The 26,088-nt window shown below is 45.0% G+C and overlaps 1 protein-coding gene across 3 annotated transcripts in view; it reads left to right on the top strand.

Moving 5' to 3' along the window:
- PpV (Protein phosphatase V) overlaps window positions 1–26,088 on the top strand; it is an 84,430-nt gene that overhangs the window by 8,674 nt on the left and 49,668 nt on the right. For all 3 annotated transcript variants that reach the window (XM_075879152.1, XM_075879150.1, XM_075879151.1), the window contains exons 2-4: window positions 6,895–6,990; window positions 15,093–15,158; window positions 15,298–15,365. In XM_075879152.1, coding sequence (XP_075735267.1) covers window positions 6,895–6,990; window positions 15,093–15,158; window positions 15,298–15,365 — 230 coding nt within the window. The remainder of the gene's footprint in view (window positions 1–6,894; window positions 6,991–15,092; window positions 15,159–15,297; window positions 15,366–26,088) is intronic.

Here is a 26,088-nt window from a genome sequence, read left to right as displayed (position 1 = left end):
TCAGGCACTCTTAGTGACGTAAGGAGAGTCTCTGCGATGCAAGTTAGCAGGTGATTAGGAAAACCTGCTTGTTGAAGGTGCAGAGCTTGGTGGGAAAAACTGCCTTCAATCTGGTGGTTACAAGTGCGAGTAAGAGCTGCCTTTAGGCAAAAGGAAGCGGTGCTTCGCTTGACTAGCTTAGAGTGGGCAGACGTAAAAGGAAGAAGGCTTTTCTTTAAGTGTGGCTTTTACCGGCAAGAGACATGGTCCACCAACAAAGGCATTTCTAAGTCTAGAAATCGTAGCTTGTCATCAGAAATAAGCTCCGATGTTAAATCTAGTTGCTTCATTTCAAGCCGAAATACGTCAAATATCTCACCGGCCTTCGCAGGGGCGCCTGCGTGAGTAGGCGTTTGGTGTGTAGCGACACCACGGACCCGAGCTAACGAGGGAGTTTTGACTCTCTCCCACGCCTAGCCGTGCGTGGCTTTGCCGTGTCCGGGGAAAAGGGGATCCTGGGGGTTGAGCCAATGCTGGGTGATTGGACCTTTAAGGCCCCCCGGCAGAGGTAACACATCCCTTTGGCCCCGGCTTCACGTAGACGGCACCCCTGGGCTGATCCACCCAGGGGAAATCGGCAGTCGCCTTTTCCTATCTCTCTCTTCCTACATCTTCGTCTTCATCTCTCACTTTTTATCTGTCCTGTCATCTCCTCTTTTCCGTTTACTTCAGAATTTCCTGGCGGCGAGGGTTAACCCTGTGTAGTTAGTTACTCAACCTTGGGTAGTTATATTCGGTTATAGCGGCGATGCGTGGCTGGCGTCTCCAAGTGTTCACTAGTCAACCTTGTAGCGTCCCCTTGTTGGGCTCGGTGGTGGGTGGCCACCATCGCCGCCGAACTTTATTGTATTTTATGGCAAAATCTTTTCCCCCCCTTCCTGATCGCTCCCTAAAAAGGTGGCGCACCGAAGATACTTTCCTGCCTAACACACCAAAGCCGACATTCCCAAAGTACCATGTAATCCACAGTCAAAACGAAAAGAAGACAGTCCGAGCTATTTCACCTTTCCTTGTTTCCAAAGCTCTCACAGAAGCAATAGGCCCAGGTTACAAAGTAACAAAGATGGGAAGTGGCGATCTTCTTCTGGAGGTTCGTGACAAAGCTCAGTATGAAAAGCTGTCTAAGCTTGTAGCCTTTGGGGAAACCCCTGTTTCGGTGGGCCCACACAGGTCCATGAACACTGTCCGTGGCGTAATTTCTGATGATGATCTTACTGAGCTTTCTGAAAGTGAGCTGCTCGAAGGTTGGCAGGACCAGAACGTGGTCAAAGTCCAACGAATAACAATAAGACGCAACAACAAACTGACCCCTACAAAACACGTAATAATTACCTTCGGAACAAGTGACCTACCAGAATCAATCGAAACTGGCTATTGTAAGCTTCGTGTAAGACCATACATTCCCAACCCTTGTCGATGTTTCAAGTGCCAACGTTTCGGTCATGGATCGCAGAGTTGCAGAGGGCGTGCCACTTGCGCAAAGTGCGCATCCATTCAACACATATCAGACAACTGCACCTCAGAAACAACTCATTGTTCCAACTGTGAAGGAGACCACGCTGCCTACTCACGATCATGCCCCGCATGGAAAAAAGAGAAACAAATAGTAGAACTTAAGGTTAGATTCAATCTCACATTCCAAGAAGCGCGCCAACGCTTCGCAATACACAACCCATTTTATCCCTCCTTTGCAGATGTGACGTGCCGGGGCGCCGCGCCACATGCCTCAGCACCCGCGAATGTCACACAGTGTGTGGCCGCGGTCGTGCCGCCAGCGCCCCCGGCTGGAGCAGCCTGTACTGCTCCGCCACCTGACAAACAGGGCCGGCAGACCCTAGTGTCTGCTGAACCTCGGACCACTGCAGGCGCAGTCAGGTCCGAAAGTTCAGTGAATGTGCCTGCCCAGCAGGCACCATCCACCACCTCACAAGAGGTGATGGATACAAGTCCCACTCCTCCGGCGCCTCAGACGCCGAAGGATAGGCGCAACTCCTTGGAGCGCGCCAAAAAAGAAAAACCTCAAATCACAGGGCCCTCAAAAGGCCCTGTAAACTAACGCAACACCTCTGTATGCACAGCACCACACTAAATTAAAATGACACAAATACTACAGTGGAACGTCGGAGGACTGTTGAGAAACCTCGACGATATCCAGGAACTTTTACACAAACATACACCTAAGGTGCTGTGCGTACAAGAGACACACCTGAAACCGAAACACACCAACTTTTTACGTCACTACGTTATTTTTCGGAAAGACCGGAATGATGCCATTGTGCTATCCGGTGGTGTTGCCATTATAGTCAATCAAGGGATTGCATGCACACACCTAACACTACAAACATCCCTTGAGGCGGTGGCTGTTCGAGCAGTTCTATTCAATAAGCTCGTCACCATCTGCTCTCTCTACATACCTCCACAACACCGTCTTGAAGAGCATGAATTCGAGTCCCTCATAGACGAACTTCCAGAACCTTATATCCTCCTTGGAGATTTCAATGCACATAGCAATCTATGGGGTGACTCTCGCTGCGATGCTCGGGGTCGCCTGATTGAACAGCTCCTTTTTTCTTCCGGTGCGTGCCTGCTGAATCGGAAAGAGCCAACATATTACAACATCGCTAACAATACTTACTCAGCAATAGACCTCAGCATAATATCCCCATCACTCCTGCCTCTACTTAAGTGGGAAGTCATTAATGATCCATATGGTAGTGACCATTTTCCTATCGTTATCAGCACATCAATAACAAATACATGTCTTGCACAAGTTCCCAAATGGCTCACCGACAAAGCTGATTGGGAAAAGTTTCAAAAAATGACTTTATTATCTTGGACTGACATGGCGGCATTGAGCATAGAGGATGCTGTATGCTACTTTACAGCTTTCCTGGTTGATGCAGCAACAAAATGTATTCCCCAAACATGTGTACCGTCAAGCAAACGACGAGTACCATGGTGGAATAATGAGTGCCGTGATGCTCGAAAAAAACAAAATAAGGCATGGAGGTTGCTTAGAGACTCGCCGAGAATCTTGTAAACTTTAAGAACGTCAAGTCGCAAGCAAGGAGGACGCGCCGACAGACGAGAAGAGAAAGTTGGCACAAATTTGTGTTGGGCATTAACTCATACACAGATGAGTCTGGAGCATGGTTGGTAAAGTGGCAGGACGAGGAGCACATTCGCTTCCTCTAGTGAACACACAAGGGGAGAGTTTGGAAGACCAGGCAAACACTCGGAGCGCACTTTGAACAGGTCTCCAGCTCAACACACTATAGTGAAGTGTTCCGACGATACAAAACCGCAATAGAAAAACAGAGATTAGAGCGCAAGCCCAGAACACATGAGGCATACAACGAACCTTTTTGTTTGGCTGAACTGCAGGCCTCACTTGCCTGCTGCAATAAATCTGCCCCAGGCCCGGACCGTGTGGCATATGAAATGTTAAAACACCTGCCCACTGAAACCCAGAAAGCTCTCCTCTCTCTGTATAATGCGATATGGTCTTCTGGCCAGCTACCCTCAGCCTGGAAGGAAGGTATCATTATCCCAATCCTAAAACAAGGCAAGGACCCGGCCTCAGTTTCCAGCTACAGGCCAATAGCATTAACCAGCTGTATTTGCAAAGTCTTTGAAAAAATGATTAACAGGTGCCTGATGCACTTCCTTGAAATTAGTGGCCTACTTAACCCATACCAGTGTGAGTTTCGAGAGGCTCGGTCCACCACTGACCACCTTGTCCGTATCGAAGCACAAATTCGTGACGCTTTTGTTCATAAGCAATTTTTTCTTTCTGTGTTCCTCGATATGGAAAAGGCATATGACACTGCATGGCGCTTCGGCATATTGCGAGACCTGTCACATTTAGGTGTGCGGGGTAGAATGCTGACAGTTATCGAAAGCTACCTGTCCAACCGTACATTCCGGGTCCAAGTTGGCACTGTCTTATCTCGAGTATTTGTCCAAGAAACAGGAGTGCCACGAGGAGGTGTATTGAGCTGCACACTTTTCATAGTTAAAATGAATTCCTTGCACCTGTCTCTCCCACGAAATATTTTTTACTGCATATATGTCGATGATGTGCAGATTGGTTACAAATCGTGCAACATCTCAATGTGCCAACGTCAAGTTCAACTAGGGTTGAACAAGGTATCTCAATGGGCAAACGAGAATGGTTTTATACTCAACGCGCAAAAGAGCACTTGTGTCTTGTTCAGCCGAAAGAGGGGCCTCCATCCTGATCCCAACATTGACCTGCATGGTCAACCTCTGTCAGTGAAGACCGAGCACAAGTTTCTTGGTCTCATATTAGAGACTAAGCTAACCTTCATCCCACACATCAAGTATTTAAGGGACAGGTGCTTAAAAACAATGAACATTTTGAAAGTGTTGTCACACACTACATGGGGTAGTGACAGGAAATGTTTAATTAACTTATATAAAAGCCTCGTATGCACACGCCTAGATTATGGTGCTATAATCTATCAGTCGGCAACACCATCAGCCTTGAAAATTCTCGACCCTGTCCACCATCTAGGCATTCGCCTCTCTACGGGTGCTTTCCGCACCAGCCCTGTGGAGACCCTGTACGTGGATTCGAATGAATGGTCACTCCACCTACAAAGATGTTCCTTGTCCTTTTTGTACTTTTTGAAGGTGAAGGCAGACAAGAAACATCCTTCCCATTTCACAATTAATGATTTGTCTTGTTCTGGCTTGTTCGAGAACCGTCCTTCGTTTAGGCAGCCCTACGCGCTGCGTGTAAGGAGCCTGGCCGAAGAAACAGGTGTGCCTCTTCTTGAACCCAGTTTGATGGCTCCTGCAACATATCTGCCACCGTGGCAGTGGCAGCTTATAGACTGTGATGTTTCTTTTGTTGATGTCACAAAGCACGCACCACTTGTACACATACATACATACTTTTTAGAACTACAACATAAATACACATGCCCTGAGTTCTTTACTGATGCGTCAAAGTCAAACACTTCTGTGTCCTATGCAGCGGTAGGCCAATCCTTTTCCGAGGCCGGCGTTCTTCATCCTAATGCAAGCATCTTCACAGGAGAAGCTTACGCAATACTGGCGGTCGTAAAACACATTAAACAGATAAAATTACAAAAGGCGGTAATATACACAGATTCCCTAAGCGTGGTCAAAGCCCTGAAAACTCCCAAAAAACACAAGAACCCCGTGCTGGTGTCACTCTACTCACTTCTGTGCACACTCTACACATCAAAACAGCATGTCGTTGTCTGCTGGGTTCCAGGGCACCGTGAAATACAAGGGAACGTTTTGGCCGACAATCTGGCTGCTTGCGCCAATGTCACTACTGCCAATGCATCAACACCAGTCCCTGCACTTGACTTAAAACCTTTTATAAAACGAAAGCTCAGGGGGTATTGGCAGAGCATGTGAGATAAACACACAGATAATAAACTCCGTGCTATTAAGCCACAACTAGGTTATTGGCCGCCACTATCAAAATCACGACACACAGAAGTAATACTAACAAGGCTTAGAACAGGACACACACATTCTACACATTCATTTTTTCTGTTTACTGGTGATCCACCATATTGTGAGAGATGTGGAGAGCCCCTTACGGTTCTCCACATTCTCGTCCAGTGCAATGAGCTAGATGCTCTAAGAAAAAAGCACTTTTTACTGCCCTACCGACAGCAGCTCCCTCTACACCCTGGGATGCTCATCGGTAGGGATCCGCTTTTTAAACTGCAAACACTTTTTACGTTTTTAAAAGATGTGCAAAGCTTTCACCCGATATTTCGCGGTCATCCGTAGCACGACCTCGTGGCTGCGGTGACTACGTCTTCATCATGGTTTGATTATCATGACATTTTGCCATCAGCTATCACCACACATATGTCACGCCACTGTCATGATTTTATTACTTTCATGTTTTAACCCGCGTTAGAGCGAGGAATTTTAAGGCCCCTTTACAGCCACGTACCATATCATTGTTCATATCTGTAGTCAATTGAAATGGCGTTCTTTGGCCATCAATTGGCCCTTGCGCCACTAAAAGCTACTCATCATCATCATATCTCACCGGTGGTTCGCTGAGGGCGAGATTGGTCAATGCGGTAAAACACTAAAAAGTCGTCAACGTAGCGAACACTTTAACCGTGCTTGTCTGATGAAGGTTAGCCATGATGAGACTTGTCATACAGCGCGAGTAAAAGGTCACTAAAAACCGGAGCTAAACACGTGTCAATGCACACTCCTTTTCGCTGAGTGTAGAAGGTGTCCTTGTGAAGTACAAAGGTCGAATGTAGATAAAAGCGTAGTAGTTCCAAAAACCTGTGAACATAAATTCCACATGAATTCTAAAATTTGGTGCAGCCACAACACTCAATGCACTGGCTAACTTCATCGCACACAAGGTCTAGAGGTAAAGAATAAAATAAGTCCTTGACATCATCTGAGAAGGCGCTCACTCGCTTCAGGCACTCAGTTCGGAAGAAATCACTGATGGTGACTGGGCTCTTGATTCGACAGGGGTCATCAATGGGCAGGACTGCTAGAGACCTCTGAATGACTTGTCCTCCAATGTGTCTCCATGTAGTGTGGGAATGCTCTGCACCCAGGACTTGATAGCGCTACACTGTGTGAATGAGCGATGTGTAAAATTGTAAAATGAGGACATGTCATGAAAAATAGAAGGCTATGATTTACTCAGGTAACTTTTGCCTTTAATGCTGCTGTCTTCCTAAAGTTCTTAAAAATTTCAAGCATTTTTCGAGTGTATTTATATTTGTTTATTCACCAGTTGACATTTGCGTGAGATTTAACTCATTACTAAAAACAAAAAACATGATTCACTGCTTGTTCTTTCAGAAACTGTGTAGCATTGTTTGCGAGCTGCTGTTGGAAGAATGCAACATTCAACCCGTCTCCTCACCAGTCACTGTGTGTGGGGACATTCATGGACAGGTATGGCTAAAAGTTTATTACTCATGATTATATAGCAGTAGCCCTTATAAGTATTAAACTAACTTTATAATGCCTGCAGGTGGGGGGTTGGCCTGTTTTAGCTTTTATTAGTTACATAAGCATGAAGTACATAACACTTGTATACAGATGAAGGCCCCAGAGTATGAATACTGAAAATGAGACCCTCAGTTAAATAAACACTTCTACAAAATTGAATTGAAAACAATTGGCAGAAGATTAGCAGGTGGTAATAATAATCTCGTACAAGGCAAAACAAGTAGCAACGTGCTAGAACAGTTGAAATAAAAAACGAAATAATATCATAAAGCGGAAGGCACAATCCAAAATATAATACAAAAAGCAATGCAATGCAAAATCAAATACGACACACAGAAGTAATACAGAATAAAAGTAGAAGCACAAAAAAAAATGAAACTGAAAGAATCAAAATTTTACATGGGAAACAGAAATTAACACAAACTAAATGAGGACAAGTGGACAAAGCACTAAGTTGAGCAATCAGGACTTTAAAGGAAAGATTTTATTGATGTTTTTTGAAAAGTGAAAATGAGGGTAAAGATTTAAGTTTAACTGGCAAACTATTTCAAAGGTGAATGAGTAGTAGGAAGTAGTTATGATTATAAGTAAATCTGGGGGGGGGTTAGTATTCTTGAAGGAGCTACATTCAATATATTCAAAGGAGAGCTGGGAATTAAGTAATTTATAAAATATTATACTTATGTTATACTGAAACTGCTCATTAAGCAGGCTAAAGGCATATGAATGCGAAGAACTCCACCTTATTGCCTAGGTTTTCTACTTTATGTCATGTTTATTTGTTGTTCTAGTTTTTGTTTTTAGTCTATAGGTCAGATCCAGATCATACCTGTGGATCACCCTTTTCAAAAAGAAAGACCACAAACATCTTAGTAACATAATAAAGCAGCAAATCATGAGTGTGCGCCCACCTTGGTAGCTCTGTGGTTGTGGCAAATATGGCCACAGTAGCCATATTCCAGTGGGGTGTCATGCGAAAATGCTTGTGTATTATGCAATGGGTCCACACTAAAAAATGTCAAGACTTGTAATCAGATTGGTATTTTGGATGGGATTGGCACATGTCAAAATACTAATCTGATTACATATAGATTTATATGTACTCCACTGTACATATAGATTTATTTGCTCTGGTAATATGCAATGCCTGATGATGAACTAATATTGTAGATCAGCACTCAACCTTTTTATATACCTTTTGCATTAGTGATACAGTTAATGAAGTGTGCACCCGTGTTGCATACAACAAATTCTTTAGTCTGAGTGCATTATTTGACGTGCGTACAACGCTGTAGATACTAAGCCCACCCAAATAAACTATGCATGTTCCAGCTACATATGTCCCATTGCATTAAGGGCACAGAGTAGGACAAAATTAGAGAAAATATTACTTTTTCTTTGTTGTTTTGTGCATATTTTCCACATTCGTGCTTTTTTTAACCATCTTTTTTGCAGCTCAAGAATAGTTTTTTTTCTAAAGCAAGTTGCGAGTAAAAACACAACCTAGGGCAAGCTTCTCGTATGGGCTGTGTGCTTACAATCTATTAAGATAAAGAAATACAGTACAAGAGATAAAATGCTTGTTTACAGTCGGCTATGCATAGGAAATTATCAGGTAACTTCTAAGGCAGCCTGAAGACACTGTGTGTCTTGATATTCACATGTTGTCTGTGGAGTGCATCAGTTTGAACACTTTCAGCTCATAGCTTGATGACACCTTGTGTTTTTCGTGCTTGTCTATAAGTTTAGATGATAAGTTGCTAAAGAAAGTCTTTGGCAAGTATAAATTTTGCGGCAACGTGTACACTTCTGTCGTAAATGTGAATAAATGTCAGTGATGTACAGAGGCGCTGAACGCGAAATCAGCAAGCTCGTCATATTGAACTTCTCAGCCTTTTCAGCATTCTTCGAGATGCACCATGTGCACAGTGACAACGGGCATGCTGTAAGGGACATGACTATTATTTGTGATGCAATTAGACCAAACAGCTGTGCAAACTACCCCGGTGCCTGTGTTGAGTTCATGGGCGTCGCAGAATATTTCTGCTCTTTGTTTAGGTTCAGAGCATTAAGGATTGTGACATTGAATATTGTTCTTGCATTTAATGATGGTAGTATCACACAAACCAAAAGTTTGAAATAGTGCAGACTGAAGCCTGGCTAAACTACTGTCAATTTGCTGGAGAAATTGATCACACTCTACAATACAATGTGGATAGAACTGCACGACAGCTCACAAAAAAAGCAAGGCAAGCGTTATGAGAGGCTTCAAAGGGAAAAATTGAGTTAGGCGATGATCACCAAGTTTGTAGCTACCAAATAAAATAGTTGAATCATGCTTGTGAGAAACTGTATTCGCTTTTAAGCTGTTTTTTATCTTTAACCTTGATTATGTCACGTTTGTTATTACCTAAATACCATTATTTTCTATTTATTCCATTATAATTAGTTGATTATTTTTTCTTTTGTTTTGCATAAATGCACACAGTTACTGAAGCAGAATTAAAATTATACACAGTACAGTTTTTGGGTTACAAATTTGCTTCTATACCAATTAACTTAAAATTTAGGTCCTAGTGGTAAAAAATTCACAAAAATATAATATTATGCAGGCTTTCATAAATTTGCTTCATTTGAAAGAGGGAAAATTTCGAAGGAAATGATGTGTGGATTATGCGAATATTCTATTTAGTAACTGCGAAAAACGGCACCTCAAAGCGACCAAAAAAGCGTGGGATGTATAGGGCCTACCCGGTGCCCTTAATGCATATTGGGCAATGTTTATAGATATCTTTTCAGTTTTGGAACTCTCCGCTTCGCCTACGGGGAGCAGGCGGCCAGCTGCAATTCCTGCCACCACGGCGCTGCAGTCGAACTTTGTGCCAAGCAAATGAGAGTCGTCTGCTACAGCTAGGCGCGGGGTAGCCGGTGTGCAGCATTCACATAATGATTTTATTTTACAAGCCCTGCACCGCAACTTCTTGTTTTAGGCACGAGGAGTATAACGTCGGGTCTATATGCGTGTGCGGCGTCTTTCTGAGTGCTCGGTAAAAATAATAGCCCGTGTAAACGTGCTGCTTGGTGAGCATTTCTTGATTAGGGAGCCGTTTTGTCGCCCTGTAACTTCTTGTTCTTTCAGGTAGAGGGAGCGAAATTTGGAGCTTAATTGTATTCACTAAGTCTCAAGGAAGCCTCGGTAAAAACTTTGTCTCATCTGGTTCCAGCTTAGTTGTTTAGAAGCTGTTGTCGTTTAGAACTTGAAACTGAGCTTTTGCTAAAAGGTATTAGCCACATTTAAGATCCCACTGAAATGATGCTATTTCTCTGTTCAGCTGATATAAACCAGTGCACTTTCTTCGTCTGAAGTATTCAGATTTCTGGGTGTATGGCAGTGCATAATACTTAGGATCATTCAATGGAAAAATGCAAATTTTGTGAAAATAGGAAGATATCAGTGGCATTGACACTAGAACATTGCCACGATCACACATTAGTTCATGAGTATATTGCACTTAACCTATGAAAAGGAAAATTTAGCTAATGCACACTTGTCACGAGCATTAGAATTTCAGGCAAGTTCCAATAAAATCCCGCTTCTGAGCAGCAAACAAAGCATGAGCTCATCTGCTGTGTACGCATTCGGTGACTATACTTCTTGTTGCATGATGAATGTACTGTGAATGGGCACTTTCTGCATTTCAGGTAAATCGTGAACTAGATCATTCAGAGTCACTGGGAATGCAGTCTTCAATTTTTCACTCAGCCAGCGTATCTCAAGCTTTGTTCTCGTCGGCGTTGGCACAGATCAAGCGTTTCCTTAATTCGCTGGTTGCAATCTGCACCTTGTTCTTGGTTGTTTTTGCTGTTTTTTTTTTTCATTTTTGTTAAAATTACACAAGACACACATACCTCTGTCAGCACCAGTCCTGCCCATACAGTCTTTGTGATGAATACTGCTTAGTGACGCACTTTCTCCTTTCGCTGTGCGTACAGGTGGACAGCCGAGCCAAGGCTGCAAAGGGCACAACATACACGACTGCCTTTACATCATTGAGTAACTGCGCTGGTACATTGAAAAGTAACTTTTTTAGGAATTTTTTATTCGCCAAAACCATGTAGGTCAAATTCTCGTAAATGGCAGTGCTCTTGAGGATGCAGTAGATGTATTCTTTGAGTTTTGCATGATAGAAGACTATTACCAGAGGTTTTTCCGCAAACTCGGGGAAGCGAAGCACATTTTTTCCCAATCGTTCAGGAAAACTGGAGTCCTCTGAAGTAGCGGGTACCTGTTGCTGGGATTCTTCTGACATATCGCGTGGCAGCAAGAGTTGGTTGTGGTACAGGTACCTTTTCGTTTGCGGCTTCATGACAAGTACACTGGTAGGTTCGTAAATAAACAAAGAACTGTAGCACTCATCAATGCCCATGCACTATCGTAAATTTCGACTGACTTCTCTGTTTATGATGTGCTTATATGTCTTCAAGGTGTCGCTTTCTTGAAAGTGAACATTGTTCACCTTGTGCGTCTTTACCAAACTTTTGTTCATGCCTGGAATGGATCTTTCCCCTTTCTACAGTAACAGTGGTTTAGATGGCAGAGAGATGTAGTCTTTCTCGGGGCTTTTCCTGTAATTGCTGGTGCGTCCGGGCACAAAACACATCGCTATGATGCCCGGAAGGTCTGTGCTATGGAGCAGGGGATAGCAGCAACAGTAGAATTAACCTCGGGAGACGTACACGCGTGCTCAGTGCATCCACACGTGGTCATTGCTTAGATCGTGCCCGCGATGTCAACGACCGGAGAGTTTTCTACGTCGTAGATGTCCGAGTGTGTTCGTGACTGTAGGCATTGAATTGTATCCAGAAGACCGTGAAAGCTTGTGATGTGTACAGAAAGTGACGAGACATACACAGAAAAAAAAAAGGGCCATCGAACACCATCACGGAACGCACGAAACTGCAGCAGTAGTGAAGCCAGCGGACAGGAGCCAGTTAGGTGGCGCCGAGTTAGACTGCAGCGCCTCAAGGTGCAAATCGTGCCCGCCTCGAAAGGAGGAGTTCAGAAACTGAAAAAGTATCTATAAACGTTGTATTTGGGGCGCTTGGCTATTGCTGCATGAAGTTTACATATAGTTCAAATGTTCTTCTGATATTCATTTTTTAGTATATTTTAGAGAGATCTAAAATAACATACCATGCATGAGATTAAATGAATATCTTGTGCAAGATTTGTATTTTCTTAATACATTTTTCTATTAATGTTTACGTAAATAAAACCAACACAGATTATCCCATAACCCAAGTCAAATTTATAGTCTAGAATAAGCAGTTCTTAGTATGTACAGTTGTATAACAATGAGCTATGTGGAGTTTTTTTGGTCTTCTTGGAATATTTCTTTAGTACAGAAATTCAAACAGTGGTTCACACCCACAACTAATTTTGAGGATCAGCATTTTATGCCACAATGGAATGTTTGGTGGCAGTATTTAAACCCAAAAGAGTTAATTAGTTCACACAGTTACTTCACCTACCATGTTTGCTCAGTTAATATGGCACTGCACTGCTACGTTGCACTGCTAACCTCATTTATCTGATACGTAGTGTATTTTCAGAAATACCTGGTGAAATAATAAATACTGTGTATTTAGTATTTCACCAGGTAAATACTGTGTATTTAGTATTTTAGAAATACTAATTCTGCTTGATATACCAAGCACAGATATTGTATCAATATTATATAGCATTTATTATTGCTTGAAAGGGAATATGGAATATTGGATGTGGCAAAAGTGTCTGATATTTACAAATTATATATTTGTCTATGTAGGGTTTCTTTTGAGGGTCAAAAACATGCATGTAGGTTATCCGCTAACAGCCACAAGACGGTGAAAGACAGACAGGTGCTATCAGCATCACATGAAATGCAAACAGCGGCAAGCCTTCACCATTATGTAGTGTGCACCGTCTAGTTATCATAATTGACAGGCGCACGTGTTCTGTTCAGCGCTTCTGCGCATATATGCGTGCCTATCCATGCTGATAAATGGACAGGGCACACTATACCATCAAGAAGGCTTGCCAGTGTTTGATTTCATTTGACGCAGATAGTATATCATTGCATGTATGTTTAAAATGCACCTGTTTTGATCATTTCTCTTGCTTGGCATGTGCTTGCCACACTGAGTGAATACGTGGACTTTTTTTCTTACACCGATGTCTCTCCGTTTTTTTTAATATTTTCTATATTTTACTGCAGTTGTGTACTGGCTAGTTTTTTTTTGGTTTGCAGCCCGTTCTCATTTGTTGCTCGCAAATCTAATGACTGTTTGATTGGTTTAGAATCTTTTTGAAGGTGACCAATTTGTTACTCTCGTTTATTGCTTCTCAGTATGTGATTACAGCTGTTTCTTTGCAGGCACTCTGCTTCACTGGCGATAAGACAAATGATTATTATAAGTTTCAGACTTGTTTTCACTCTCTGGACGCACTCCCAACTACACGTTTTTTTCAGTGCACTCACCCGCGCAGTTTCCTTGCACTGTGGAAGTGTGCACCGATTTCTGCGCCGCAAGTGATTGTAGCAGTGATTCCTCCGAAGTGCCGTTTGACTGCTGAATCAGAATCTGATTCGGTAAACGTCAGCCCGTCATACCAGGAGTTACCCAAGAGTTAAGACTCTAATCTTGATGAGGGAATCACGTCTCCAAAGCATGCACGACGAGATGATGCTCAGTGGATCAAAAGTGGCTTTTCTCTCTCTGTGTTTCCACTTAACGCCACTTCGCACCTTATTTTTCTATGTCTGGGAACTATACTGACGTTTATTTAAATGTATTACTTTTTAACTGTTTTATAGCATTTTTAAAAGAATTCGTCTTGCTATTGTGAATAGATTATGTGTATGTAACAATACAATCTTTTTTGTCACTTTACAACCATCTAAAAAAATTGAGAAAATTTTTTTAAGTATTGATTCATCTGAAGAATTTATTCGGCAATGAAAAAATTCACATTTTGGGGATGCATTTTGTAAAAAAAATGACCTTGAAAGGGATCAGTTGCTTTAATGCACTTGTACAGCTTCTGCAGTAGTTCACATTGTGCTTTACCACAGCTTCCAACTCTGTCATACAAAAGAGCCATGCACTTCACTTATAAAATATGGTTTGGGTGGAGGTGAACTGGGGGCACTATACAGGTAAACTCGACTCCTGCTGCATTCTATGTAGTAAAGCTGATTGGCACATCTTGCTGATGTTTGCCACTGTGATGGTTGCCGACGTAGCTGGAATTTCCAGAGAACGCAGAAGTGCTTCCTGCACACTTTGCTAATGGTTCTTTGTGCCCTGAGCTATTTCTGGCAAACATCGTTGTGGTCACTGATCAGTGGTGCATTTTCTAACACCTATTAAATCGACTTTATTATTTGCATTGCCATAATTATCAAGCGTAGTTTGTGGCTCAGCATTGTGTAACTTTTTAAGAATATGCTGAAAACGTGTTTTGGAAACTTGTACTAAAGTGAGCTGGCCAAAATCCAAAAAATGTCTTAGAACACTCGAACAGTTCGTTCAAGTAGATGTCATGGTGTTTGCCTCAACACTGTATTGAAGCGTGTGCAACATCTTTTACTGGCAACTTGGGCGCCACTCGAAATTTTGAGCATGGTGCTCATAACCATGCATCAACTGAAGGAGTGTTGATCTGTCATGGTAGCTTAGCGGTTGAGGTGCTGTGCTGCTGAGCACAAGGGTGTGGGTTCGATGTGTGGACAACACAGCTTCATTTTAATGTAAGATTATTGTAAAATGCTTGTTATTAGGTCTAAGTACACTTTAAAGAAACCTAGATGGTCAGTATTAATTCGGAGTCTCCCACTTGGGCGTATCATGATTTAGTCATCTCAAACTACTAAATTTTATTTAAAAAAACATTGTTGAATTGCGCTGGTAGAACAATGCAAAATGATCTTATTCCTTTTATATATTTTTAATTGTGGTCTTGTATACTGCATGCCTACATATATTTACTTGTGTATTTTCAGTTTTATGACCTTGAAGAATTGTTCCGAACTGGGGGACCAATTCCCGATACGAGCTACATATTCATGGTAAGAGTTTTTTTTTTTTTTTCATTCCTTAGATATTTTTTCATTTGTTTGGGCATTAGCTGGCAGGTATGTGTCTTTATAGCACATACGTGCTGCTAATGTTTGTTATGTTGGTTTAAGTGTTGTTTCTTTTTACTAGGGTGACTTCGTAGACCGAGGGTACTACAGCTTGGAAACATTCACTCGTCTCCTGACCCTGAAGGCCAAGTGAGTTTTGGCATTGTTTTCTTTACTGCAGTGAATTGATTTATGGGACTATTGGGGTCATTCTGATATGTGAAGAGTTTGCTGATTGCACGGGGGAAACAGCTGCACCATTGTGCGCCAAATTTGTTTACGTAAGCCATCCTGCGCCGAACCACCCTGTTGCGCCAAACTAGATTATCAGCGCTGCACAGTGCTGCAGCATGTGAAGTTAGCCTCAGATGTGACAGCTATCAAGTCCTGGGCCCAAAAATGTGGCTCAAACATTGTTTTTCGTTTCATCAAAACAAAGCGTTGATAGTTTCAGTTCGACAAAAGTGGTGATCGTTCGAACAGCAGTTGTGAACTTTGCCCCTATTGGTGGGATTGCTGGCATGCATGCTATCTTGACAGGCATCAGCGCCATGGCTCGGAAACCCTTCTATGTGCTGGTCTCTCAATGTAAAGAGACTACGCTAACAGAGCATCTCTTCCTGGCGCGGCCATATTCTCTTACATCAGTGTTTTGTATTTACACGATATCGGATCTAAATGAGTTATTTGCCAGCCTTACTTTGAACAATGATTCAATTTGTTGCTGTTGCATTCATTGCTTCATCTTTGCGGTGAAAAATTTTAATTTTATAACATGAAAATCTAGCTCAGAAAATGAAAAAGGGTGAATGTAGCGGGGCTGAAAAGAAGGGTGGTGCTGTCTGGTACCCAGCACAGCCTAACAATTAAAGACAGGTGTACAGAACTGCTTATCGAGCACACGCAGGCGTATTCTCGTTCATTTGGCCACATTACTCCTTTATACGGCGCTTATCGACACAGCGGACGACGCTCACGCGTTTAGGTTCGAAAATAGTGGCCAGATGCACATAGCTAAAGAAAGTTCATTTCACCGCAATAACAAAGCCATAAAGCAACAACAAAACCATGAATAAAGCAACGAAGCCATAAAAAAAAAAGGCCACTAACTCTTTTAGGTCCAATATCAGGTAACTCTTCAAAACACAGGTGTAAAAGAAAATACGGCCGCTTCAGGGAGAGCAACAGATTTCGCACATTCATTTACGATGACAGCGCAGTAGTTAAAAGTCTATACAAGCCACCTAATGATGATGCCGAGCTAGCACTGTCGCCAGCCATCGCGACTGCACCCTTCGAAGCAAAGTTGTAGTTGCTGCTCAAGCGACACCCCCCTTGCTATTTTTCATGCTCGTTCAAGACAGGCAGGGTGTCTCCTCTCTGGATTGAGATGGCAGGCCTCCCGAGGAGTGATATTATCACATGCGCCCTTCGAGCAACGGAGATGGGCCGGTTCATTTGATCTCAAGCTTCAGCTGTATTTGCAAGCGCTTTTGCCTGCGTGTAGAACATACGATGGGTCGATGGATGTTGTCAACTTGTGCTTTATACAGGATATGAGGGTGCCGGCAATGGCAAAAGCTCGTTGAAAGTGTTCATATAATTGCTGTTGTGCTGTAATAATGATGTTGCACAATTAAGCTTAGTGTTTGAAAAATGCAACATTGGACATATGTTGCATCACAAGTGCTATGAAACGGGGCTACATCTGCTCTGAACACTCTCTCCGACTGCCCCAAAATTGCTCAGAGGTTTAGAAGCACTGAAACTCGGGTGAGTTTGTACTTGAACATAGTGGTAATAAGAGCAAGTAAGTAGACAAGAAACGAAAGACAGAATTACACAAACAAGCGCTTCTTTCTTGTTTATCGTGTTTCTCATTTCTTGTCTGCTTAGGCACTTTTATTAGCACTATGCTCAAAGAGACCTTACTGGCTGCTCTCAGGACTGCTCCCAAACCAATGTGCCCTGTTCTAGAGCACTGCACAAGCCGGGTAAGGGCTTGTTGAATTGGGCCTAAGCCGGGCCTGGGCCTGCGCCATGCCCAAATCGGGCTTGGGCCTCATACGTATCGGTATAACGACGTGGGTACGCTGTTTTACTTTGGTTTGTAGGGTTTAACGTAGTGACCTGACACTATTTGAAACCCTTCATATGAGGGCTTCGGGTTAATATTGTTACGAGTAACTTGTTTAATGAGCTATTTACAGCGCAGAGAACCCGACGAGCAAGATGGCGTCAGACCAGCATCCAACGGAAAAACCCACTTCGTCCTCCTCTTTCTTGCAGCCGTGTTTAGCGGCTGTTTTGTATCATAACCCCCGGCGGTAGAAGCACCGTCTCGGTGCTAAATTTACGCAGATGATGTCGAAGGGGGGTAATAGGGCTTTAGCCGAGCCACGTGAACGGTGTCGCTCGGAGCTGACGATGACTTTGTTGGATCGGTTGGAACAATCTTGTACGTCACGTCTGTCACTTGGCGAACGATACGGAATGGTCCAGTGTAGGGCGACAACAGTTTTTCCGACAGTCCCACACGCCTAGTAGGTGACCAGAGGAGCACGAGAGAACCCGGAGAAAAGTGCACGTCCCTATGGTGAGAATTGTAGAGCTGTTGTTGGCGCGCCTGTGAAGCCTGTAGACGGTTACGGGCGACTTGGCGCGCGTGGTCGGCGCGGGCAATGGCTTCACCAGCATATTCAGTGGCCGCAGGTAGTAACGTGTCTAAAGGTAGAGTTGGGTCCCGGCCATATAGTAGATAGAAGGGCGAATATCCGGCAGTGTTGTGACGAGATGAGTTGTAGGCGAACGTCACATACGGCAAATGAATGTCCCAATCATGGTGGTCTGGCGCAACGTATTTGGCAAGCATATCGGTTAGGGTCCTGTTAAGGCGCTCCGTGAGGCCATTTGATTGGGGATGGTACGAAGTAGTAAATTTGTGCTTGGTATGGCAAGACCTCAGGATTTCATGAACGACAGCTGATAAGAACGTGCGGCCACGGTCGGTGAGAAGTTGACGGGGAGCACCGTGCACTAATATTATGTCGTACAGCAGAAAGTCCGCAACGTCGGTAGCGCAGCTGGTCGGGAGTGCTCGTGTGATTGCGTACCGCGTTGCGTAGTCCGTGGCAACAGCAATCCATTTATTTCCGGCTGTAGAGAGTGGGGAAGGGCCCAACAGGTCGAGACCAACTCGAAAGAAAGGCTCGTTGGGAACGTCGATCGGCTGAAGGTAGCCGGCTGGGAGGGCAGACGGCGTTTTGCGACGCTGACAGGGCTCACAAGTGGCGACATAGCGTCGAACCGAGCGGGCAAGTCCAGGCCAAAAAAACCGACGTCGTACCCGATCGTATGTGCGAGAAACGCCCAAATGGCCCGTCATGGGGGCGTCATGAAGTTGATGCAGGACAGTGGAACGCAGGTGCGCTGGGATGACAGGAAGTAAGTCTGATCCGAAGGAATCAAGGTTGCGGCGATATAGGATCCCGTCTTTCACCAAAAACATTCGTAGGGACGGGTCGCGAGGCGTTGACTCCAGTTTGTCAATGATGGCTCGTAAAGAAGCATCCTGACGTTGCTCTTCGCCAATGTTTAACAGCTGCGACACGGAAAAAACGTCCGTGATAGCGTCAGTATCGGTTGCTTCGTCAACAGGGTAGCGGGATAAACAATCCGCATCCTGATGTAATCGCCCTGTTTTGTACATTACAGAGAACGTGTACTCTTGAAGGCGTAGAGCCCAACGAGCGAGACGTCCCGTGGGGTCCTTCAGGGAGGCTAGCCAGCAGAGCGCGTGATGATCCGTGACAACACGGAATGAGTGCCCGTACAGGTATGGGCGAAACTTGGCGACTGCCCATACAAGGGCGAGGCACTCGCGCTCCGTGATGGAATAGTTGCGCTCGGCTGGAGATAGCAGTCGACTTGCGTAGGCTATAACACGGTCGTGTCCGCGTTGTTGCTGCAATAACACAGCTCCTATGCCATGTCCACTGGCGTCCGTGTGAACCTCGGTTGGAGCTAATGGATCAAAGTGAGCCAAGATTGGTGGCGTTGTAAGCAATGTCGTAAGTTGTGAAAACGATGACGCTTGGTCATGGCCCCATGTAAACGAGGCGTCTTTCTTCAAGAGGTCTGTGAGTGGGCGTGCAATGATCGCAAAGTCCTTAACAAAGCGTCTGAAATATGAGCACAACCCCACAAAACTGCGGACATCTTTTGTGGTCTTCGGAACGGGAAAGTTCGTTACTGCGCGAATTTTCTCTGGGTCTGGACGCACGCCTTGAGCATCGACAAGGTGACCGAGCACGGAAATTTGACGACGAGCGAAGCGGCACTTGGAGGCGTTAAGCTGGAGTCCGGCTCGACGAAAAACGTCCAGAATAGCTGAAAAACGATCAAGATGCGAGTCGAATGTGGGCGAAAAGACGATAACATCGTCAAGGTAACACAAGCAGGTGGACCATTTCAGCCCTTGGAGCAATGAGTTCATCATTCTTTCAAATGTGGCTGGTGCATTGCAGAGTCCAAAGGGCATCACCTTAAACTGATAAAGACCATCAGGAGTGATGAATGCGGTCTTCTCGCGGTCCATCTCGTCGACGGCTGTCTGCCAGTACCCTGATCGAAGGTCAATAGTTGAAAAATAAGTGGCACCGTACAGGCAGTCGAGGGCATCGTCGAGGCGAGGTAAAGGATAAACTTTTTTTTTGGTAATTTTGTTAAGTTGACGGTAATCGGCACAAAAGTGCCACGTTCCATCTTTCTTTTTAACAAGGACGACTGGAGAAGCCCAGGGGCTGCATGAAGGCTCGATAATGTTTTTAGCAAGCATTTTGTCGACTTCATGTTGTAATATTGCACGCTCCGACGCCGACACACGGTAGGGGCGTCGGCAAATGGGGGTTGCATGGCCAGTATTTATGCGATGGGTGACAATGGTCGTTTTGCCCAAAGAGTTGCTGGCAAAGTCGAAAATGCTACGATAGCCCTCAAGAACGTGGCAAAGCGCTGCAGCTTGCTCAGACGTAAGGTCCGATGACACCATTCGCTCGATGTCGGCGCCCCAAGAACGTGATGGAGTGGAACCACTGACTGAGCTGCAGCAATCGTCAACTCTGAAGGGCTCGACATGGTCATCTTGGAGAGCAGTAATTTTTGCCAGGGAGATACCCTGTGGCAGAACTTGGGTGGTGAGCGAAAAGTTGACCAGTGGAAGGAAGGTGCGGTTTCTCTTAATCGTCAGAATCATATGCGGCACAACAACCCCATGCGTAAGCATCACTGCAGGAATCGGGGCCACCATGTAATCACCATCAGGTACTGGCGGCGTGGAGGATAAGTCGACATGTGTGACAGAGTTAGGAGAGAGGCGCGTGAAATCAATGCAGCAGAGGCTGGTTTGCGGAGGGCTGGTCGGGTCGGAAAAGAGGGGTAAATCGAGATGGAGAGAACCAGCTGAACAGTCTATGAGGGCAGAGTGCGTGGCTAGAAAATCCATACCGAGTATGAGTTCATGAGGGCAATGTTCGATAACGGCGAAAAGAATGACAGTGCTTCTCTTCCCAATAGACACTCTCGCAGAGCACATGCCAAGAATTGCAGCAGTTCCTCCATCGGCGACTCGTACAGCTCTGTTGAGGGCGGGCGTGACAACTTTTTTAAGTCGGCGGTGAAGGTTAGCACTCATAATGGACACATGCGCGCCAGTATCTATCAATGCCCTGACACGAACATTGTCGACAGTAACGTCCAAAAGGTTCCGGTTCGTTGTTAATGTTAATCGAGGATTTCTTACGAAGGTCGTCAACGCAGCTCCACCTCCAGAAGCTGCACGGCCTAGTCTTCCGGTCGGAGATGCTGCGAATAGGTCGGGGAGGCAGCGCGGCGTTGTGGGGGCGACCGGGACTGACGACGAGCAGGGGACGGTGACCGGTCGTAGCGAGGTCTGCTCAGAGGTGCTGTAGGAGCGGAAAACGTGGTCGGCGTTGATGGAGAAAGCGGTGCGGACGCCTGGCGAGCAGAAGTGGTGTGATACTGAGCTGTATAATGGGACGGTGGAGCCCAGCGGCTGCGGCAGTGACGAGCGATATGGCCAACGCGTCGACAGTTAAAACATATTGGCCTGTCATCAAGAGTACGCCATTCGGACGGATTGCGTTGTATGCGAGGTGCAGAAGGGGTACGATAAGAAGGCTCAGCAGAGTATACGGTAGGAACAGGATGTAGGCCGACATTCGATAGCTCTTGACGAACGACTGCTTGTATTAAAGAGATCGTGGTCGGGGAAGGCGCAGGCGTCGGTAATGTCGTGGCTACCGGTTGTGCTGCCTCGACCTCTCGACGGATGATGCGTGTAAGGTTGTCACATCGAGGGGCCTGGTGGAAGGCGTCGTCACACGAAGAAGTGGCCGCTGTGTTCGGAAGGCGCACGATGCTTTGGGCTACGCGGCGAGCTTTAGCTTGTTCGAGACGTCGGCATTCTTTAAGGATTGTGTCGATGCTGGAGACGTTAAAAACCAGCAGGTTGAAAGCATCGTCAGCAATGCCTTTCAAGACGTGGTTAACTTTTTCGTCTTCCGACATGGACTGGTCAGCCTTGGAACAAAGGGCCAAGACGTCAAGAATGTAAGAGACGTACGATTCGGTAGAAGACTGAGCCCGTGTGGCAAGAGTCTTCTTCGCAGCGAGCTGATGACCAGATGAATCGCCAAACAGGTCACGTATCTTTTCTTTGAAGAGATCCCAGCTCGTTATGTCTGCTTCGTGGCTTTCAAACCATGTTCGGGGAGTGCCGTCCAGGTAGAAAAGCACGTTGGCGAGCATGAGCGTAGGATCCCATCGGTGAGTAGCACTGACGGGCTCGTACCGCTTCAGCCAAGTGTCGAGATCGATCGTATCATCACCAGAGAAAGTGCCGGGATCCCGGAGGTGCGGTAGTGTGACGTAGGTGGTGGCTTGGACTGATGAGGGCGGCGTAGAGGAAGTACCAGCAGTCGAAGCAGTCGAAAGGTAGCCGATGGTGCGACCGCTGCGCGTCTCTATCGAGGTACGGGGGTCGTCCACCTCCACCAATAATGTTACGAGTAACTTGTTTAATGAGCTATTTACAGCGCAGAGAACCCGACAAGCAAGATAACGTCAGACCAGCATCCAACGGAAAAACCCACTTCGTCCTCCTCTTTCTTGCAGCCGTGTTTAGCGGCTGTTTTGTATCAATATTTAGAATACTTTGTCTATTAACCTACACGGCAATTGCACAGTATGATACGCCTAGCATTTAGCTCCATTGGCATCATACACATAGTTTTAAGAAACTCTTCATATGACTTTACACCATTGAGTGAAATACGTTCTTGAGTACAGTCTACGGATAGGCTTGCCTGGTGGCATTGCTGCTAGGGCAAGGATATATTGCCTAGAGTAGTGTATATATTATGTACACGTATCTAAGGAAACATTCCGAGTACGCCAACCGCTCCTGTTTCTAGCTGCGTGACGGCGTAGACTGGCAAACACGACTATAGTGAGTCATTAATATATCAGGAGCTATTTTTCGGGCACTTGAAGTGCATGATCTCGAGTGACTCTTATCCCAGACATGCCTATTGAAGCCAATGCTGCCGATTTGTTGTGCTAGCGAGACAGCTTCTTATATGTAGCATCTGGTAATTAGAAAATAATACTTAACTTGCATTCCCACTGTATAGAGCATGTTTTTGGGTTATTTTCACGGCCTTCTTCGTCTTTGCCATATTTTGCCAGTTACTCATATGTGCACTAATTGGCCGAAGTGCAAGCGCATAGCGCTAAAGAACGTAAAAACTCTCCCGTGACGAAAGCGAGTAAAAGCTCTAAAAAAAGTGATGATTATGATGATGATTCGCTGCAGTACCCTTTGTAACGGAACGTGGTAGTGTCACGGCTGTATCGACAAATGTTATTGCATAAATTTCTAAAGGCTGAGGATTTTTTAATGCTTTGAATTTTCTTCCCCTAGCTTCTACCATTTTTTGATATCAAAGGAAAAACAAAACGCACTGAAAGTAATGGCAGAATCCCCATCTCTTGTAAAATATCAATGTATGCATACGTGCTTAGCTAATCTCTGCTTGGTGTCTGCAGAGGTCCAACTTGCTTCCTTTGCATAGTTTACCATAATTACTCGAATCTAACGCGCACCTTTTTTCCGGTTAAGCGAGTTCATAAGTCGCCTGCGCGTTAGAATCGAGTACGAACAAAAAAAATTACGGTCAATCTATTGCCATCGGCAAATCCAAAATGGCCGCCCCCTACGTGCGTCGGCATGGCGCGTCGGCCATTTCTGCCTATGTGTTTCCCATGTGCGGCACTTCGTACGTGTGCTGAGGAGTTCGTAATCTAGTAGTGCATTAGCATCGACGGCGTGGAAGGGCCGACTCCAAAAACTCAAGTGCACCACGATGCCGCTTTTAAAAGAAAAGTCATCGCGTGTGCAGAAACGGACAGAAATCGGGCCGTATCGCGGTTGTTCGGAGTTCCCGAAACGTGCGTGCGGGACCGGCGGAAACAAAAGCAGAAGATTGTCGACAGCAAAGCTTCACGCAAAGGCTTCAGTGGACTACAGCAAGGTCGGTTCTGCAAATAAAGAACTGCTCGGCGAGTATGTGCTTGAGCAGCGAGCGGCACAGCGGCCCGTGACGACAGAACTGCTCCAAGTGCGAGCTATGCAATTAGTTTTAGAAAAAGGTCTAATGCGGAGCCAGTTTAAAGCGAGCAGGTGCTGGCTAACTAACTTTATGAAGAGGAAAGGCTTTTCCCTCCGAAGGGGAACATGCATATGCGAAAAGTTTTGCAGTGGAGTACGATGAAAAGCTTCACAGTTTTCAGAGGTTCGTCCTAAACTTGCGGCGCAACAACGGCTACCTGCTTGGGCAAATCGGGAATGCTGGTCAGACGCCTCTTTACTTCGACATGCCTGGCACCACAACCGTCGAGAAGAAGGGGGCGAAGCAAGTTCGCGTGCTGACATCGGTCCACCGTAAAACTACAGTGACGGCAATGCTCTGTTACACATCAGATGGGCACAAGCTTCGCCTGTACCTCATATTTAAATGGAAGACGCTCCCGAAAGGAGTCGTTTTTTCGAGTGGTGTGATCGTGCGGGCCAGCGAGAAAAATGGGTGCGCGTTGCAATCGATGTCTTACGTTTTTTTTTTTCGCGGTGGAAATCGGGTGCGCGTTACAATCAAGGGCGCGGTAGAATCGAGTAAATACAGTAGTAAGCTGCATAGTTGCTACATTATCGGGACCTGAGGGGGCCGCGTGCACTGCATATCATATGTTTGTTAAAAATTCCAAAAATACCTGTCTTTTTGCACGTCGAAGCGTGTCTGGGGGACATGTGGCTTTAATTTGCAAATCACTTGCGAATCATATCTTTTTGTGCTGCTGCGGGCACTGTCTGTCTGTCTATCTGTCCGTCCGTCCGTCCATCCATCCATCTGTCTGTCTCTCTCTCTTGCACATAGGTGCTCGCATAATAACTTAAGGTAAACCGAAATTACTACGGGAGTGTAAAATGGTGTTACAATTATGACTAGCTATTCATGACATACAAAATGAGACAATTTTGTCGTGCACGTTGTCAAACCCTTTCCGCCAGACAAGTGTGGCACATACCCATATACCACAGGTGGGTATGTGCCACAGGTATGCTGCAAAATTCTGCCTCGGCCTTGTTGGAATATACTCATTTTGAAGTTTTTGCACCCGTTTGTGTTTCTCATCTTTGTCCCTGTGTGTTTGTGCAAACACTTCAATATGAACTCCTATGCGAGTATAAGCCATAGGTGCTTGACATAGGTGCTGACAGAATAGGCTTTCGTAATCTTAACGCGAGAGCACTTAGAAAAAGCTGACACCGGCAGCTTTGACCCGACGAATGCAAAAAAATAAATATCAGGGTCCCAGAAGTAATCGAATTCCTGTAGTCTGCTTGGCAATAAAGTATTCTACCACAAAGCCACGCCTGGTCTCGCAACTATTTTTCAAGTAGACCCTAATGTTCGTAAGATGTCGAGTGTGTTTGCAGGGCTGGCTATGTTCAATGTTATAAACATTACATATGTATTCCTATGATGCAGTTGTCACGTCAGCTTAATGTCAATTGTACTTGGGCGCCGTCCGCTGATGTTGATTTATGCAGCAGTGTTCTGGGCTACCGTCCTCACGAGCGCAAGTGTGACATAACAGCTTACTACTTCTGGTCTTGCCGATACCCATGTTGCTGTTGGTATCTTTACGCTGCTGTAAACAGCTGTTTATATAAACCATATGCCACTGTTCAACATAAATTTGTGCATACAACTTTTGAACACTTCTTTAATATTGTTTCGTAACGTATCAGTAAAGAAATTGCAACACAGACACCTTCCCTTCGCAGGCTTCGCATACCGTATTTACTCGCATAATCCTCGCAATTTTTTTGCCGGAAACCCGATGCAAAGTTGGGGGGTGCGAGAATTACGCGGGGAAAACTTTCCACGAAAACGCAGAGAGCAAAAAAAAAAAAAAAAAACGAAGTGGTCGCAAATCGGGATTCTCACACCAGCAACTTACAGCAAGCTTTACAAAGTACTAATTAGAACTTACCTCAACAATAAAAGCAGAGGTTCAACACAAGGCAAGATTTATTTGAGACACAAAAAGTGGAAGCAAATAGTCGGGAATTAGAATACCACACGTGAAGCTTGTGGGCGTAGCGGTCGGCGCTCAACAGGAGCTCTCAAAAGGTAAGCGTAGAACGTCAGTATGGGGCTGATGGCTATTTAACAGAATCGTCCGCAGTTTCCTTCTGAAGAAATAAAGTTTACCAGCAATCCCAGTTTTA

The sequence above is a fragment of the Rhipicephalus microplus genome, chromosome X, assembly GCF_043290135.1.
Source record: "Rhipicephalus microplus isolate Deutch F79 chromosome X, USDA_Rmic, whole genome shotgun sequence".
NCBI lineage: Eukaryota > Metazoa > Arthropoda > Arachnida > Ixodida > Ixodidae > Rhipicephalus > Rhipicephalus microplus.
Note: the sequence above shows the minus strand (reverse complement) of the source record. Positions and strands in the feature narration are given on the sequence as shown.